At 38.4% G+C, this 17,943-nt stretch overlaps 2 protein-coding genes across 3 annotated transcripts in view; one reads left to right on the top strand and one right to left on the bottom strand.

The window, feature by feature from the left end:
• Positions 1 to 956: 956 nt before the first annotated feature.
• Positions 957 to 2,174, bottom strand: LOC113053777 (protein reprimo A). Its single transcript, XM_026219043.1, has one exon. The coding sequence runs from the start codon at positions 2,005 to 2,007 to the stop codon at positions 1,696 to 1,698; it is 312 nt and encodes a 103-aa protein (XP_026074828.1). The 5' UTR covers positions 2,008 to 2,174; the 3' UTR covers positions 957 to 1,695.
• Positions 2,175 to 4,577: 2,403 nt separating this feature from the next.
• The window catches only part of LOC113053503 (polypeptide N-acetylgalactosaminyltransferase 13-like), a 109,681-nt gene continuing 96,315 nt past the window's right edge, over positions 4,578 to 17,943 (top strand). Inside the window, exons 1-2 of one of the 2 annotated variants that reach the window (XM_026218594.1) lie at positions 4,578 to 4,975; positions 8,867 to 9,111. In XM_026218594.1, coding sequence (XP_026074379.1) covers positions 8,970 to 9,111 — 142 coding nt within the window. In that variant the 5' untranslated portion in view covers positions 4,578 to 4,975; positions 8,867 to 8,969. Of the gene's footprint in view, positions 4,980 to 8,866; positions 9,112 to 17,943 lie in introns of both variants that reach the window. The other variant, XM_026218593.1, reaches the window with a different exon arrangement.

Below are 17,943 nucleotides of genomic sequence, written 5' to 3'. Positions count from 1 at the left end.
CAGTACTTATTAACATACTTTTAAAGAACATAATGTACTTAAGTACAAAAGGAAGTTAATGTTTTCGGACACTTAATTGCATGCTATTTAAACGTATTTTAACTTTATATTAAATTTAATATCATATTAGTTGAATTGAGCAGTGATTCTTGACCCTCTTAAATAGGACTTGTGTATATATGTATATGTATATGTGTATTATGTATATATTTATGTAATTTCATAATTTTATTGTCTTTAAAATGTTATACTGACAATGTGCTGACAAGCATTTATTGTGAACAAAAATTCTGACACTAGACAAATTGACAATCTGAAAATTTACATATCTCTCACGGGAAGTGCAAAATCATGATGTACAAACAGGCCGGTTCTCTCTGTTAAAGTTGATGTCAATGCATAGTGCCTGGCTCAGTACTGCTGCAGAATTATTCATTGTGAAGTTAACAAGCTCTCACCTCTCACAGACTCTTATAAATATATGTGTCTTAAAAGTGGCAGGGCTTTTTCATCAACAGCCCAATGTCAGCCCTGGTGAACACATTTAGAAGATATTTACCCATTTGTGCATACTAATTTGGTCTAATTTGGTGATATTAACATAATGACAAATTACAGGTCTATGCTTACACATTAAAACAGAAACATCATCATTATTGATAGATAAACTGAAACAGGATGGGCTGTGTTTCTGTTTGATTAGGCAAGAGTTAACTTAATTTATTTAGTTTACCTTTGGACTCAAACCACTAATGAATTCCATTTAATTATCCAAACCGGAGCAACAGAAAGCCCATTTTACCTGCTCATAAAATGCACTACTGCACTGCTTAATTGTGCATTCAAACAAACAATCCACAAACTTGAAATAAATGATCACCTATGTTCAGCACCAATTTCTGTTATATCAGTCAGCATGATGTTATAGTTAAATAATAGTGACAATACACATTTTATACAGGCTTTATTTGAAAAAGTCCCCTTTGCCGCAGCAATACTTGATATGTGAGACATTAAATTCATGTCGACATGCATTAGCCTGGATGTCAGAATAAAATTCAAATGTACTGTAACACATTAGCAAACTATATTCAATGACACTTGTTTTAAATCAAGGTGAATATGTGATGTTTTACCTTAAAGTTACACTTGTTCTGACCCTTAAAATGACATTAATTTTCCAGTACATTCAAGCTCATTTTATCTGTAAATACATCTCCACAAAATGCCCCTGAAAAGGAGTGCATCCAATAATAAAAACAAATAAAAGAGAAAATAATAATAATAATTCATATAAATATGAAACATTTTATTAAACATTACGCTTTGACCTCGCTAAACAACAACTAATTAATGCTTACATTGTGCTTTACAGACAGGACATCCGTAACCATTACAAAACAGTCAATATGTGCAACAACTCCAGTGTTTGCACATATAAATATTTTCAATGACAAATGTAAGACTCCATGTCTTTATCTGATTTTAAATCTGGGTGGTTCGTCTCATGAAAGAAGCGTTTGATCGTGTGCGCACACAGAATGTGAGAACGCATTCCGTTGATTTCCCAAATAAAAGTTTTCAGCGGGCCAAATAGGAATACTGTGTCTTGTTTGTAAAGAGGTCATCGAAAAACATGTCCATCAGGAGGCACACAAACTTCATTTGATGGCAGGAATAATCCTCATCATGTCTCTAGTACGCGCCCACGATGACCGCCTCTACCTCTTTGGAAGGTCTCCGGTCTGTTACCAAAAAGTTGATCATCCCTTCTGACTTGATCAGCAAGTTACAGCCAAGGAAAAAGATCCCGAAGACTACGGTGAGGGAGAGGACGCACATCACCGCTATCTGAACTATTCTCATGATGAAGAGACTCCTCTCATCCGGGGCGGTCGCCGTGAAGCCGTTATCCGTCACCACCGACGACAAGTTACAGCACAGGAGGATCTCCTCAGTCCGGTTGGAAAAGATTCCGCTGTCCATTTGGTTAAATGTAGCATTCATGTCTGCTGTTCAGAAGACCGTCTAAAGAATACTTTGAAAAGTCAAAAGATTCAGGCAGATCCGAACTGGAAGTCTGAACACATGAAAAAATTGCGTAAAAAGTGAGTCGCAGCGATCCAGCGTCTCTGTTTTAGCGCACTGGCGTCCCATGACGCGCTTCTGCTCTGATTCACTGTAACTACACAGAGCTCTTCTGCTCATCATCACACCTGCTCGGTTTAAAAGGGAGGCGACTACTATTCCCCTCACTCACAAGTTCATGCCTTATGGCGCCACCTATAGCAAAACTTCTAGTATTACAGTCCACCAATGAATAATAACTACTAGCTATGTATGTGATCTTTGCATTCAAGATGCTTGTGGTTATGATTATAGCCCTGACACAGCAGCTCTAGCGGCTTCAGCAAAAGTAGTTTCTGTCACTTCTTAACCCGCTTTGGCCCAAGAGCTCCCTGTCATGAACTCAGGTCATACATCTTCTGCCATCAGCCAACGAACTGAGCCAAGATCATTAAAAAAATACATATTAGATGCTGTTAATGTGCTCACCTGAAATCAGGCTGCAAATTTCACACCTAAACAGTGATTTGAAACTAAAAAAATTTTTAAAGGTTAAAACGTTTCATGAAGTACACTTTTAATTGATAATAATAATAATAATAATAATAATAATAATAATAATTATTATTATTATTATTATTATTATTATTATTATTATTATTATTATCATCATCAATTATGGTATATAATTCTCTAATTTTGATCAGAGTTCTTTTTCAAATATCACATTAAAAAAAATGTATACTATGATTCAGAATACAATTAATTTATGAAATATGCTTACAAAATGTATGCCCTTCTACTCTAGGACTAAGCAGTGCCATTTTTTATATTTTAAATTATTGTTGTCAAACCTATGAGTTCTTCTCTTCTTTTCCTCTCTAATATCAGGACACCACTAACATGACACGGTCTCAATCTGCTGGCCAGTCTTCATAAATTAAACAGGGTGATTTTAAAGAAGTGCCAACAGGGCATTACTGTATTTATGTATTCATCAGGCAAATACTTCAGGTAGACAGAGTGTGGTCAGGAGTTAAACAGTGTAATCAGATAGCAAAATAATCACACAATGGACGCAGTAATTTATATATATATATATATATATATATATATATATATATATATATATATATATATATTTGAACAAATTACCTCTTAAATTTGGTCCATATGGTCCATATTTTATAATTTCTGCATTACCATTGTCCAAATATATAAAAGTGCAAAAATACTTTGTACACAATTGGACCATAAACTGGCATGGGAGGAGAAATCAAAAGCTATAAAGGGAAGAAAACGTATGAATTAAAATATGAAATATGAAGTCGCTGGGGTTTATTTGTAGTAACAGCCAAAAATACATTTGTATGTGTCAAAACAATAGATTTTTCTTTTATGCCAAAAATCATTATGATATTAAGTAAAGATCATGTTCCATGAAGTTATTTGGTAAATTTCCTACCATAAATATAACTTCATTTTTGATTAGTAATATGCACTGCTAAGAACTTAATTTGGACAACTTCAAATGTGATTTTCTCAGTATTAAGATTTGTTTTTTTTTTGCACCCTCAAATTCAAGATTTTCAAATAGTTGTATCTCGGACAAATATTGTCTTTTCCTAACAAACAATAAATCAATAGGAATCATTTTTTTTTCTTCTTTTTTTATCGTCTTTCAGATGTTTTTTTCAAAACAAATTTACACAAGACACTATATATATATATATATATATATATATATATATATATATACTTTATCAGTTTCCGACCAAAACACTATAGAAAATGGAAAATGCTGAACAGCCAGAATAGGTGAAGTTGGTTATTTTTTATATAGTAACGTTTAATTTATCTTGCATACAGCAGGTGTCGCTGCTGTACCTCTAAATTTTACTATGAACAACAAAAACACACCATATATGGCGAATTACAATTATCAATTATGTTTTACCAGTTATTTGTGCAATTACTTTCATAATTAGTAGGCTAAAATATAAACGATATTTGATTAAAATGTATTGTTAAAACATTTAGCATGCCCTCAACCAAAAAAAGGATGTGAAAGAGTGATGCAATAATTTAATATGTATCATACGAATTAGTTTTGTAAATAATACATGGGAAGTTCTAATTGAATACAAAGAGCACCCATATATATATATATATATATATATATATATATATATATATATATATATATATATATATATATATAATCGATGAAGGACACCATTAATTTTGTAGCAGAAAAATATAACTATTATAACTAATTATTCGAAATCTTAATGCCTTATTATTATTATTATTATTATTATTATTATTATTATTATTATTAATGATTGGCAATAATAACGACATGCATTAGAACTGCATTCATTGTCTTTTCCTCAGCGAGTGAGCTGCCATAAGAAATAGCCTACATTTACCAGATGTCCTCAGCACACTTGCGCATTGGTGTCTTCAGATGGACACGCCTCTTGTCTCCAGTCATCCTACATCCCAAATAGCCCCAACGGAACGATACCGACATCACATGAGACCCTTCGTGAGAGCAGACAAATGTTTATTCAGATGAAGACATAACCCGAGACCTGGCTCAAGCTTTCGCGTCTGACTCCGGGGATGACATCTGCTCAGTGATGCAGTGAGCTGAATGCATGCAGCATCTTTTATCACAGAGAAAATGCTGAAAGGGACAGCTCGAGATTTTTTGGGCTAAATAAATCCGGCCTATTATTTCTATTTGTTTATTCATTTATTTTTTTAAAACGGTACTATGCCGTTGTTCGGTGTTCACATCCATAACAAGAGATATGCATGAAATGGTATAATAAGAGGAAAAAAACGCAACACGTTTTTGGCTGGTCATCAGGGGCTCAAGGTGTCACTCAGCCTTCATTCAGTAAGTAAGTGTCATTGCCTTACATGTTAAACACTTCCTTAAGCAATGAGCGCATCTGTCCTGCACGACCAGAAACTAAAGACAAGCTTAAAAAAATAAACAACTAATGCAGGTTTTCATTCATTCATTAATTACGGCTTAACATTTAAATTTGCGCTTTTGGAGCTTGTTCAATTTACAAATCCGCATTTATCACAATAGCAGAATTGAAATTTTAACCAATTTCGAATTTTTGTGACTGAGAAGTGATGAGAGTTGATATTTAGCACGTGACAAATACAATGCTGTCGCTATTCTAAAAATAGACGTTAATTCAGGATAATTGGATGTTAGACAAAAGTTGCCGTTCGTAGTTAAACGAAAATCAAAACCTTTTCGAACATTGTGAACATTGATGTTTAACAAAGCAACTAGCAACAGTATTTTTTGTTGCTTTGTTAAGTGTGGACTTTTTGTAAATTAGATTGATTTTTATTTATTTAGTTATTCATGTATTTATTTTTTTGAATGTTTGTTCAGAAACATATAATTTGTATAACTTTCCTAGCTATCATTTATTCAGAGAAAAAAATAATCAAATAATTTTCAGATGTTTCCTTATAGGCACCTGATCTCATCAGTGTTGTGTTTCTATGCCATCTTGATTTGAGCCTCTAACCCTATCACTCTCTATTCTAATTATATTCTTAAAAAAAAATAAAAAATACTATAGCTTGACTTAGCTCTAATCTTTTACTATTCTATCTATTTTTTTATATTTATTATACAATTAACAAAAAAAGAAGAAAGCAAAAAAGGCCTCTAACAACAGCTTGCTCTATTAATTTTCTATTCTATCTGTTTTCTTTTTATTTATTATATATATTGCATTACATTTATTCAATTAACAAAAGCAAGAAAAGCCTCTAACACTTATTTTTGCATTATTGACACACTATTTTCCTAATTAATGTACAGTTGCTTTGAAACAATTTGTATTGTTAAAAATGCTATGTACATAAAGGTGACTTGACTTCACACTAGCTTGCTCTATTCTTTTATGTAATCATATATATATATATATATATATATATATACTACATGTACTGCATTAAGCTAAATTAGACTTTTTATATCACTTGCATTTCATTCCTCTCTTGTTGATTTTGAGTGCTTCCATTGTCCTCTTTTGACAGTTCGGATAAAAGCATCTTCTAAATGACTAAATGTAAATGTGTGAATCTTAATAGGTGTGTGTCATCTGATCACATCCCTGCATGATGATCTCACTGTCTTATATTTGCATGTGTACATTTATTCAATTGCATAATTAAGGCTACTTGTTCTGTGTGAGTTCTGCTTATATGCCATTGAGACAATGACTTAAAATAATGCATAGCTAAACTAGTCACTTTGTTACTAGTAAAGTCTGTCAAATAATTACGGCTCCAAATGAACATGGTCTCATTTGCTACAACACTGTGGATAACATATTTTGCACAGGCCCAATGTTTAGTGAAAGCCTCTTAATTACGACCCAATCAATGCTTTCCTTGGGTTTTGAATTTCTGGAGACTAATAATAATAATAGCTTAGACGTAACTGTACACCCCAGTCTGAAGGGCTGAGTTTTTAAACTTTACAAAAGTCTGCTGGTTAATCGAATCTATAAAATAAATCAGTCAGGGCGGACATTTAAACGCAAAGGAGCCTGGAATATTTCAGAGCATTCAATTTCACACTTATTCTTTTATTAATTTTTAAACTTGTCAAAGAAAATGTGATTCTAATATAGTTTACTAATTTTAACAAATCAAACCTAATGTTACCTGAGTGTTACCTTTTGAAGATATTTCTAGTTCAACATGAGCTCACAGCGTTTGGGACATGCTGTTTTATCACCACAGTCAATCAAGCAAAGTTCATGTGTACAATAATGGACTAAAACTGGAAGTCTGTGGGGAACGTCATTGGACAGGATAGATGTTAAAACATTTTAACACATTATTTCAAAAGTACTGCCACAGGACCTTTCTGCAACACTAAATAATTTATGTAAGCTTTAACAAGCTGCACATTTCTGTTTTAACCATCTGGAATTTCTTTTTCAGTAGACTTTAAATAAAGTGTACAGCAAACGTGGTTGTTGTTTATTAAAAAAAAAAAAAAAAAAAAACTGGTAATCAACAGCACATCACAGATGGTGTCCATACTGTATTTTGAAGATGAACTATTAATTTAATAATTTTCATAAACTTTTCTTAGTCCTATGAAACCATTTGTTCTATACATGTCTGTGTTTGTTTGATAGCTTTTGCTGGTGCTTTTGAGAATATATAGAATGGATTCTGGAGTTTGTGTTCACTGTGTGCTGTCCCTGGAGGATAAGGACAGACAGTCTGGAGTGAGTGCATTGTTTCCAGACTGCAGGATAGAGCCTAGAGAAGGGGGAGGGAGGAACAGAGAGAACAAGAGAAGCAATTCGTACAGTATAACAGGAGTGAACTTTTTGTGTCATGTCCCATATATATATATATATATATATATATATATATATATATATATATATATATATATATATATATATATATATATATATATTAATAGTATATATTTTTAATAACTATTTTTAATAGTTGCTGAGTTGTCTTCAAAATAGTTTAGTTTCTAGTGTTCAGCATTTTTTTAAGAAGTGTAATGTAGTGAAATTAAATGCTGCATCTCTGTTCTTTATAACAAAGGGTTTGCAACTTTACAGCTAAGCTACCTGAGGTAATAATCAAATGTAATGAACTCTTCCATATATTTAGTTGTGTGCTGTGCAAGTCTAATGTGGAGTTCAAGCAAAGTTTATAGATATTTACTGTTTTAAGTCGAACCAATTTACTGCATGAAATTCACACACATGGTTTAATAAGAATGTCCAATTCAATGTGTGCAATTTTACAATTGCTATCTATGGAAGCCAATTTCCAGCACTGAATAAAACATATATAATATATAATTACGACTTTTTTTCTCATAATTGCATGATACAAACTCACAATTCTGACTTTTCTTTTTTTTTTCGGAATTGTGGGACATAAACTCGCAATTGCGAGTTATAAAAAAACATATCAATGTTTGCTTAGTCCTATGACGGGTAGCTTGTATCTTGTGAAACTACACTGGCAGACATAGTGTATTTTTAAACATTTAAAAATGTGCATTCTTCGACTCATTGGAAATACAAGCTTGTTGTCATTATAATATTACATTGCTTCTCTCACATTTCACAATGCTTTCAAAGAGAAATGTCGTGAAGCTAAAGTAACATTCTGTTTTATTTAAAAAAAAAAAAAAAAAGGAATGTAAAATCTATCAACATTTAACTGTTAGTTGTTGAATGTATACCAGCAGTTCGGAAATGAAATGTCCCATAAGTGCCGCTAAAAGGTCTATGCTGTACCAGGTGAGCTACTGAGCATATAGTATTTACAGCATCTTTCAGCAGGTTAACCAGCCAACCAGCCAAATCTTGATCCCTGTAATAATTCACCAGAGAGAAATTAGAGTGCATATTGCAAACAACATGCAGTGCTTTTTGAATTCTGAACACAACGTGTGAAATTTCACTTTCAAGTATTTGCATTTATATACTACGTGCAAACTCTATAGATGAAAATTATTTGTATGAGAATGGTTTTAAAGCATCCACATTTTATGACTAGATAAATGACTCTGAACAGAGAATCAGGGTTTACATCAGACCTGCCTGTTAGATCAGACTTAGTCTTTAACTCATTATAATATTTGGATATGAATCTTTTCTAAAGACTAAATGAATAGTATATCTGGCTATATCTGGCTATGTGTAGTTTGAGTTCTGCAAAGAAGTATCCAACTAATATTTATGTGTTTCTTATCATTCAGTGGGATGACGTCTCAGTGTATGTCCTGTCACATCGCCCCCTGCCCCATCTCCTGTGTCCCTCTCAACTGTCCATTTGTGGGGTCCTGACGCCAGCAGGGGCCCATGAGACGCTTTATATACTGTAAGGTGGTGCTGACCACCTCTCTGGTCTGGGTGCTAGTGGACGTCTTCCTGCTGCTGTACTTCAGTGAGTGCAACAAATGCGACAACAAGAAGGACCACTCACTCCTGCCTGCGCTCAGAGGTGAACACACAGTTTTATAATTTACCTGCAGGGGTGCAGGTGTCCACTCTTCATACTTTCTACCTATTGAGCACCTGTGCAGATGCGATAGCTTTGTGGGCAGAATGGTGACAAATATTGCCTGTGTGCTTTGGGCGTCCTGTTATAACAAGTCTCAGTTAGCTTAAAGCAGTACACATAGCATTTTTTTATTATTATATAATAAAAAGAAAACAGATATAATAGAAGAAAAGAATAGAGCAAGCTAATGTTAAGTCAAATCACCTTTAATTATATAGCTCTTTTAACGATACAGATTGTGTCAAAGCAACTGTACAGCATTAATTAGGAAAATAGTGTGTAATGCAAAAATAAATGTTAGAGGCTTTTCTTGCGTTTGTTAATTGTATAATAAATTAAAATGAAACAAATAGATAGAATACAAAAAATATTAGATAAGCTAGTGTTGTTGTTTTAATAGAGTAAATAAGTATAAGTGCATGTCTGAAAAGGATTTTTTTTTTAAATAATAGAATTACAATAGAGAGGGTAGAGTTAGAGGGTCAAATAAAGATGGAAGAGATGTGTTTTTAGCAGATTCTTGAAGATGGCTGAGGACTCAGCTGCTTGGATTAAGTTGGGATAGTAATAATCTATATCTCTATGAATATATTTCTCATGTCATTGAGGCAAGGACCCTATATGCTATGTTTCGAGAAAGTGCATCCTGTTTGTTGTCTTTAATTTACAAAAGCACAACATTTTGTTGATATTGTGAATTTACACAAAAAAATATAAGTAAACCTGATGTAACAACAATGAGTTTTACATAGTAATTAACTCAAATGATATATAGGGAATTTGAATAATTAATCAAGAATTTGATTAATATATATCTCAGATGACAGTTACATTTAATTTTATTGATTATGAAAAATAGCTCAATTGCCAATACCAATACTAATCACAGGGCACTGTAATTTACTCATTAATATGTCAATATTCCATTCTTCATATCAGTTGTTGTGATATCTCTTACTGTAAATTACTGCAAATCAAACAGTGGATTGTCCAGCAAGCCAGATTGACCTATCAGTTTTCAATAGAGATATCACTTTTTATAATTCAAGGACAAATATTCTCTGGCCATGAAAACATTATCCTATCATTATGATAAATTTAGTTCCTAAATTTAAAGCTTGTAGCTAAAGACCAAAACATTTCAGTGACTCGTAATGAGAGTGGGGTGGAGTCCAAGCCAATCATTTTATATATGGGTTTTTAATAATTCAACTAGTAATACATCAAACTACAAATCACACAGAGTAAATATGCGCACGAAAATACAGACAATAAACTTTATACAATACATAACGAATCCAAATAAAAGAGAGAGAAAGAGAGAGAGAGAGAGAGAGAGAGAGAAAATAGAATGGGATCACATAAGGAGCTCAGGTATGAAAATCATAGTCAGTAACTTTTAGAAGCCAACAACAAATCAGATCATAACAACACTTTAAAGCAGCATTTAAATCTCCATAGAGAAAGTGATACTTGCAAAAGGTGTCCCATGTGAGTGGCGTGAGATCGGCGTCGAGCTTGTGAGCTTTACGCGCTGTTCCCGTTGAAACAGCCATTTGCCATGAAACGGAGGCCATGTGACGCGCATGCACGCTGCGCTTGGCGTGAGCGTGGAGCACGTGGTCCTTTGTTCTGTCCTCGCGCGGTATTTGAAAGGTTCAACAAACATTGTTCCAGAATTCGTCTTCCTTGCGTGGAGAGGCGAATAGTTGAATAAACTTAGTAAAGAAAAGAAAAGAACGAAACGAAAGCTTCTAAAGGAGCCATTAAAATGGCTTTTTCTCTCAGCCCCTGTGCTGAGGGGGTTTGCGCTGTGAGCGCGGACCTTGTTCGGTCGACTCTTATAGATTGAGATGTTCACGCCTCTTTTCGCGTGAACCACCCAATGAACATCCGCGATCTGAAGCGGCGGGAAAGTTCCTTTGTCTCTGGGAACAACCCACCCTAATGATTTAGGACTTGTCCGATTTCATCAGGGATATTCTAGCACGTTCGTAATTCCAGAATAATACATTTTTCATTACTTTACTTTAGATAAGTGGGTCTGTCAAAGCATGACGATTTGAAAAACACCAAACAATATATATATATATATATATATATATATATATATATATATAACTGATAGAAACACGAAGTTACATTCAAATGTAGAATTAAACATTTAAAGATTTACACACGATAATAAATTGCAGATAGTCCCAATTTATATGGGAAACATCTAATGTACAAAAAGGAAACAATACTATATATACACATTTAGACTACATTTGACCATTCTTTCCTAAGGCTTAGATTTCCTGTTCTGTTGCCCAGGGGTCATAAAGCTTTACGACCTGGTCAGGAGTGGGGGTTGCAGAAACATGACTCTTTGAGAAAGTATAAGGATTAAATCACGCATTTCCACTTATAAGTCAGCACTTTAACCATTTACCCAGGATTAACCATTTTTATGCAATACACAAACATTCAAAATACATATTAATAAGGACTTACAAAAAAAAAGTAACTTTGAGAAAGTTTCTTTGTGTGTGTGTGTGTTAAGGAATTTGGGGGGGGGTTTCAGGTTTCCTTTGAGGCTCGCATGGGTATCGTAAAATAATTTAAGTCCAGCCAGGCTGGCGCCAGGCCAGGCGTTTAGTACAAACAGGGTTTCATTTGTGGCTTGAATTGAACCCATGAATCGATGACCTGCATATCTGTTACACCTCCCCCTTTACGTCAGATGAAGTCCCTGTGTGGACATCATCGGACGGCAATCATCAGGATGGGCAGATGACAGGTGAATCGTGATGGTCATGCAGCAGGTGGGTCATGATGACAGGTGGTTCCTGAAGCTGAGGATTCAGCTTGGTGAGGTTCGGTATTGTCTTTGACTTTGCGTCCCTTTTCCGGGGATTCCATCGGAGACCTCCAGCCACAGTTGTCGTGAGTTTGGCTGTAGAGGTTTGCATCTCGTTGAGTATCCTGTATAGGATGAAGGTCACGCCAAGAGTCAGGGTGGGACCAATGACGGTGGAGATGCACCGTGCAGTGTCGGCAGCAGTCCAGGCTAGGACCGCAGATGACTGGTTCAGAATGGGCTGTCGAGACAGTGCTTGGAGGGCTGTATCGACAGGAGTAATGTCAATGTGTTGGGTGGTACCTTTCAGTACTTGGTCCAGCAGGTTGGCACGGGTGGCGGTGTCATGCTGGTCGTAGGTCAGCATAGCTGAGCGCACAGGAGTGTTGACGAGCCATCTGTTACCCACAATCTCTGCTTGCGTTTCTGTGACTTGTGTACGAGGCTTGGCTTCAGCAGGGCAGCGCGTATCGCTGACCCAGGGTTGCAGCTCGCAGATTCCTTCAGAGATGTGTCTGAGGAAGGGTTTGCTAAGGCAGAGATAATGAATGTTTTTGGTTAAAGTACACATGTGCATGTTTGGGGCCAGGTACAGCTGTGTGTCGCTTTCGTGGTAGGCCACCACATTTGGAATGTGTGTTTTGGTGTGGGTGTTGCTCTTCCACATCCTGACACTGACAATGTCTTTAGGTCTGTAGACTTGGCTTGACTCGCTGATGAGTTGGTTCAGGAGCACGTTCACTTCTCTCTGTTTGGGGTTTACGTGCCGTAGGAAGGCGCTATCCAGAGAGTTGGCCAGGTGTATTTGTAGCAGGTCAGCTGGCATGGTGATGGCGTAAGACAGCACAGTTAACACAAGGCTTAAAGATATCATGTACGGTGGGGTTTTACTCGTGGTTAGGCTGTCATTGGAGGAGCTAACCTCCCACAGCATGGCTGTTGTTAATGCTGTAAACAGCTGAGTCTGGGTAAAGTTCTTCTGGAAGACAGTAAACAGTGGTTTCAAGGAGTTTACAGTCTGGTTCGCTGCATTGACACTGGACATAACAATGTTAAACATTCTGGCGGCAGCAGCAGCGGCTCTAAGCAAAGCTCCCGGGAACTGTTTGGAGCGGTGGTGGTGTCCACCTAACTCCATTTGTGTAACCGTCACTTTCTCATGTTGGCTGAACAGGTGTTTGACATCGGCCTCAGTGTGAGTGAGGGAGTCCTCTCTCCATCGGAACCTTGTACAGCTGTATTCGGTTACAGTGCTGGGGTAGTGTGCCCTGTCATCGGTAGTCAGGAGTCTCAGCGGTTTTCTCGGTGGCAGCTGTCCTCTCTTTGGCTGACAGCACGGCACGGCAAACCACAGCAGCATCCTGGTACAGATAATAGGGAGAGAGAGAGAGAAAGGGGAGAAAGAAACAAACAAGGCCTGTCTTTGGTTGGACAGGACAGTCTCTTTGCTTCGTGGGCGGTGACTGGGTTTAGCTCGCCCTCGCCCATGTTTTGCCACATCTTGCTGCTGGCATGACGCTTGCTTCAGTGTTTTGTCAGTGGCTCTGGTGCTGCGTGGTGCAGCACATGCTGCGTCATGGAAATATAGTGGCCTTATCCCCCTTTTGCTCCGTGGCATTACACGCCCTGGCATTGTGATGTCAGACGGTGCACAACCCACAATATTGTTCTGTGCACGCAGCATGGTTTGTGTATCATGCAGTGGTCTGGGGCTTTGGTTGTCAGTGACTGTAGACTGGTTGCCAGGGTGGATGGAGGGGTCTGAGAGGTGGTAAAACAAAGTCATTATCAAGGTTTCAGAAGCCCGCATGTCCGCTATGTTGGTCTGTGTAGACAACGGAGCCTGCGTAAGCGATTCTGAGGTAGGCAGTTTAGCTAGTAAAGTTCTTGTGCTGTGTGTAATCACTTCAACCTTGAATGTGGGTGGGTGGGTTGGGAGTGACCACAGAATGTTGTTTAGTGTGCCAGTTTTGGCAAGGGTGTCAGTGTGATCTTTAAAGTCCTCGTCTAGACTTGGTAACTTTGAGTGTCCTTTTACCTTCTTCCAGTACACGATCACATTGTGTGTTTTTGTGATGTTATCACATTGCTGGAACAGGTGTTGGTGTTTGACATGCTTGTTTGCAAGTGTGAGTCCGAGTTCCACACATTCAGGTGAGGATTGGAAGAAACCCAGCGTGTGGTGTAAGGTTTGACCACCTTGCAGGTTGAGCCAAACAGCGACCCCTTTGGTGTAAGCTGGTACCACCGTACCCTGTTTGTTGACTAAGGTACAGAGGCTTGAACTTGGGCCTGTTGTTAGGGCGTTGTACTCATGGCTGGCTGCTGGGGTTCCCGTGACCTCTGTGACCTGACCGTCTGGCTCTGTGGGAGTTCCCGTGACCTCTGCGACCTGACAGTCTGGCTCTAGCAACCTGTGTGGCTGGAGAGAAAGAGGTTCTCGCACTTGAGCAAAGTCTTTTAGCTGTTTGAAGTTCAGAAAAGGGTCAAAGTGTTCTAGCAGGTCTTTGTCGATGAGCAATGTATGAGTGTTCATTGGTGGGACATACATGGGATGTATTAGACTCATCGGAACGAATGTCAGGTGAATGGAAACAACCTGTTCAAACTGGATGTCATCCTGTCTGTACACCTGTACATTCAGTTCATAAGTTTGAGGTGTAAGAGTTCGATCTTGTCTCTTAGCTTCAAATTGGAGTCTTTTGAAAAGGTAAGATGAGATCACCGTCAGGTTTAATCCTGTGTCGATCAGGTCTTCCCTGTTGACTCCTTTTTGACCCACCCCCTTTTTGACAGGGCTGCCCAGGAATGTTGGCATTAGGGCAGGTGGGACGATCGGTGGGTGATGAGGACCGGTCTTGTGTAGCTCGCTGCGAAGGCAGGTAGTCAAAACAGCATTTTCTGGTACCTTGTGTTTGTGGTACCTGGTGTGAGGACCTGTGCTGTCTCGTTCAGTTAGCTGTAACAGTTAGCTCTGTGGTCTGTAGATGACAGGCAGTGTTCTGGGTGCTTGGCTCATCTTCCTTGCGAGTATTCATGTGAAGAAGATCTTTCAGCACCCTCAGGATCTCTGCTGTCTCAGACGTGGCTGCACTGTGTTGCCCTCTGCTGGCTTGGAATGGTATTGACTCTCTGTAAAAATGTCTGTGACTGTGGTGTTGTAGGGCGCCATCTAGGGTTAACTCCAAGCAGTGCTCAGAGACAGAGACTTTGGGGTATTTCACAGTCTTTTCACAAATAGTCTTTTGCTTGGTGCAAGCTTTGTGGGCTAAGTTCCGTAACTCTTGTGTAGTCCTGTTACGGGGACACGCTGGGACTCTGAGATGAAAACTCCAACTAGCATGTAGGTTTAGGAGGAACAGAGTTTTTAAGTTGAAATCCTGTTCCATACCTGGTTCGTTGCATGCTCCGAAGTAGGTGTTTCGTAGCTGACTACAGAAAGTCTGTGGGTTTTCAAATCGGCCCTGTTTGAGGTCCATAGCAATAAGGAGCCCATGATCTGAGTTTGGATCAGAGAATTCAAGAATCAAAGTCTGTAGCAGTTGCTGGTAGTACGCTTTGACAGTCTCTGGTTGACGATCCAGAAAGCAATGCACATCACGGCTGGCCATGATTTTTAACAGGTACAATGTGTTCACATCTGTCACGTTGGCGACAGTTTGCAAATGAAAGTCAATGGCTTGTAAAGAAGCATGAACATCATGTCCTCCTGCAGGATCTGGAATGAATGTAGAGATGCTTCTGGCTAGCTTGTGAAGTTCTCTGTGAGCAGTGCAGGGTTTGGTGACATGCGTTCTCTGGAAGGGTTCTCTTCCCTCCGTTGTTGACAGATGTTCTTGTAAGCTGGCTGGTGATTTCCTTAGAAGTGAGCTTACATCTCCTTTTCCAGCTCTGGGTTCTTGGCTGAAAGGGTTGGAGTGGCGGCCCGGGAGAAATTTTGTGGTGTGCGTTTCTCCGATCCAGCCACTCTGTAATCTGTGAGATTGTCTCAGTTCTGTGTGAACAGTGTCAAGTTCATCTTGGAGCTTGTCTCTCTGCAGAGTAAGCTTGTTGAATTTAGCTCGGGCCGCTTGCAAGTGTGTTTGGCAGGCCCAGGTTTTATAGTCTCTTTCTTTCAGTTCAGTTTCTGCTCTTTTTAGGAGAGCGTCACCTTACTGGAGTTTTTTGTTGAGGTCTTTTCTGGCTTCTCTCTCCAGCTGTTCTCTTTGATCTGTGTCGAGGCGAAGATCTTGCAGGGCATTGTGAAATCTTTCAACTCCTTTCTGTAGCTCTGGATCTGTGTCGTCCTCTTTCTTGTGCTGGTTCTGGGTCTCGAGGAGAAGCTGATCAAGATGACTCTGGGTTGGGGCCTGGTCCTTCCAGGCCTCCTCCGCGATGTTGCTCCGTTCACTGAGCCGTGCCTGGGTGACGAGAATGTGAACTAGGCTTCCGAAGATCCTGGCGAGTTCTCCGTAGTAGTCGCTTTGGTTTGGATCGCATGCCATCAGTTCATCTAGCTCGGTGTCTAGTTGCTCTGGGTGCTGCAGGTTACTGGCGTCCTTGGGCAGGCAGGGGGTCGTCACTGCTTTCAACCATGTCGAGAGGTGGCCCCCGTGGACTGCTAGACTGGATGCCTGGAACATCCTGATTCTCTGTCGGCGAGAGAAGCACAGCACACACACACAAAAAGACCAATGCAAGTTCGTTCTGCGTTTAACGAGCTATATTCATACGGGCTGTGCCGTTTATGAGAATTTTGGGGCTGACTGATGCAAACAGTCAGACAGTTAAGTAGCCAATTAACTTGGGTCAACGAAGGACCTGAAATGGAGATTTGACAGGCAGTAGCCTAGCGGGTCGTGTGATGACACCGGCTGCTGGTGGTCGCTCTACTATTTAACTTCGTTGGTGGCTCCCAGGTTACTGTCTCTATGTGAAATGAAAGAAACAAATCACAACAGAACAGAGGGTAGAAAAAGATCAAAGTGAAACACAACACTTGAAATGAGATGAAAACAATAGAAACACAATGTGTTAGTGGGAATAAGGAGGCCTAAGCCTACTGCTAGGTTTTAAGATAGGGCCAACAGGTGAGTGGGCTATCTGGGTAGGAAACCTAGAAATATGGTGTGGCTTATAGAAGCAAAAGGGTTAAACACTTAAAACATATCCGGGGGAATATCTAATATTCTGTGGCTTATAATAAGTGGATAGGTTTTATCACTTTTGGTTCACCTGGTTGAATTGAAGTCATTCAGGTGGGAACCAGTGGCTTGGTCAACCTCCCCGGTGCTCCCCAAACACTGAACCGCAGTGTCCCCAGTCCTCCGTTACTCTGGCGTGGCGCCGTCTCGAACGGCTTGTGACTTTTAGCACAACCTTTGGAGTGCCAAAATTGCTGATGTCTCTTGAGACAAGAGGAACACCGGTCGGGCAGCCTTGCTCACTGGAAACCTGAGATGACTGTCCAATCACCGAGGGAATTCTACAATCAAATACACAAAGGATGAACAAAGGAAACTTAAAGTTAATTAAGGTTTGGTTTGTTTAACATCAATTGAGTAAGTATATATGTAGAGAGGAGAGGTAACAGCTTTACCTAATAATAATAAACAAAGCAAAGGAATTATGATAATAATGGTAATTATCAAAATAACCTAAGTCAAAAGAGAGAAGAAAAATAATAAACATCAAATTAAAAGACAGGAATGAAACAAGGGAGAAGGAGTAGCTGGTTTTCACCACAAGGGGGGGGGGGGGAAGTACTGCTTCTCTGTCTTTAACCTGCTGAGCAGAAAACTTAATTCAAATTAAAAATTCAAAACTGGTTTAAGTCAAAATTTAAAATAAGCATGTATGAATTAAAAAGGAAAATCTGAATAATATCCTATAATAACCATTGATAGCTTGTAAGTTATCATTAATGATCGTGAAATTAATCAAACAGTGTG

Source organism: Carassius auratus, chromosome 34 (genome assembly GCF_003368295.1).
Source record: "Carassius auratus strain Wakin chromosome 34, ASM336829v1, whole genome shotgun sequence".
NCBI lineage: Eukaryota > Metazoa > Chordata > Actinopteri > Cypriniformes > Cyprinidae > Carassius > Carassius auratus.
The sequence above is the reverse complement of the archived record's forward strand: the minus strand, read 5'-3'. Positions and strand labels throughout refer to the sequence as shown.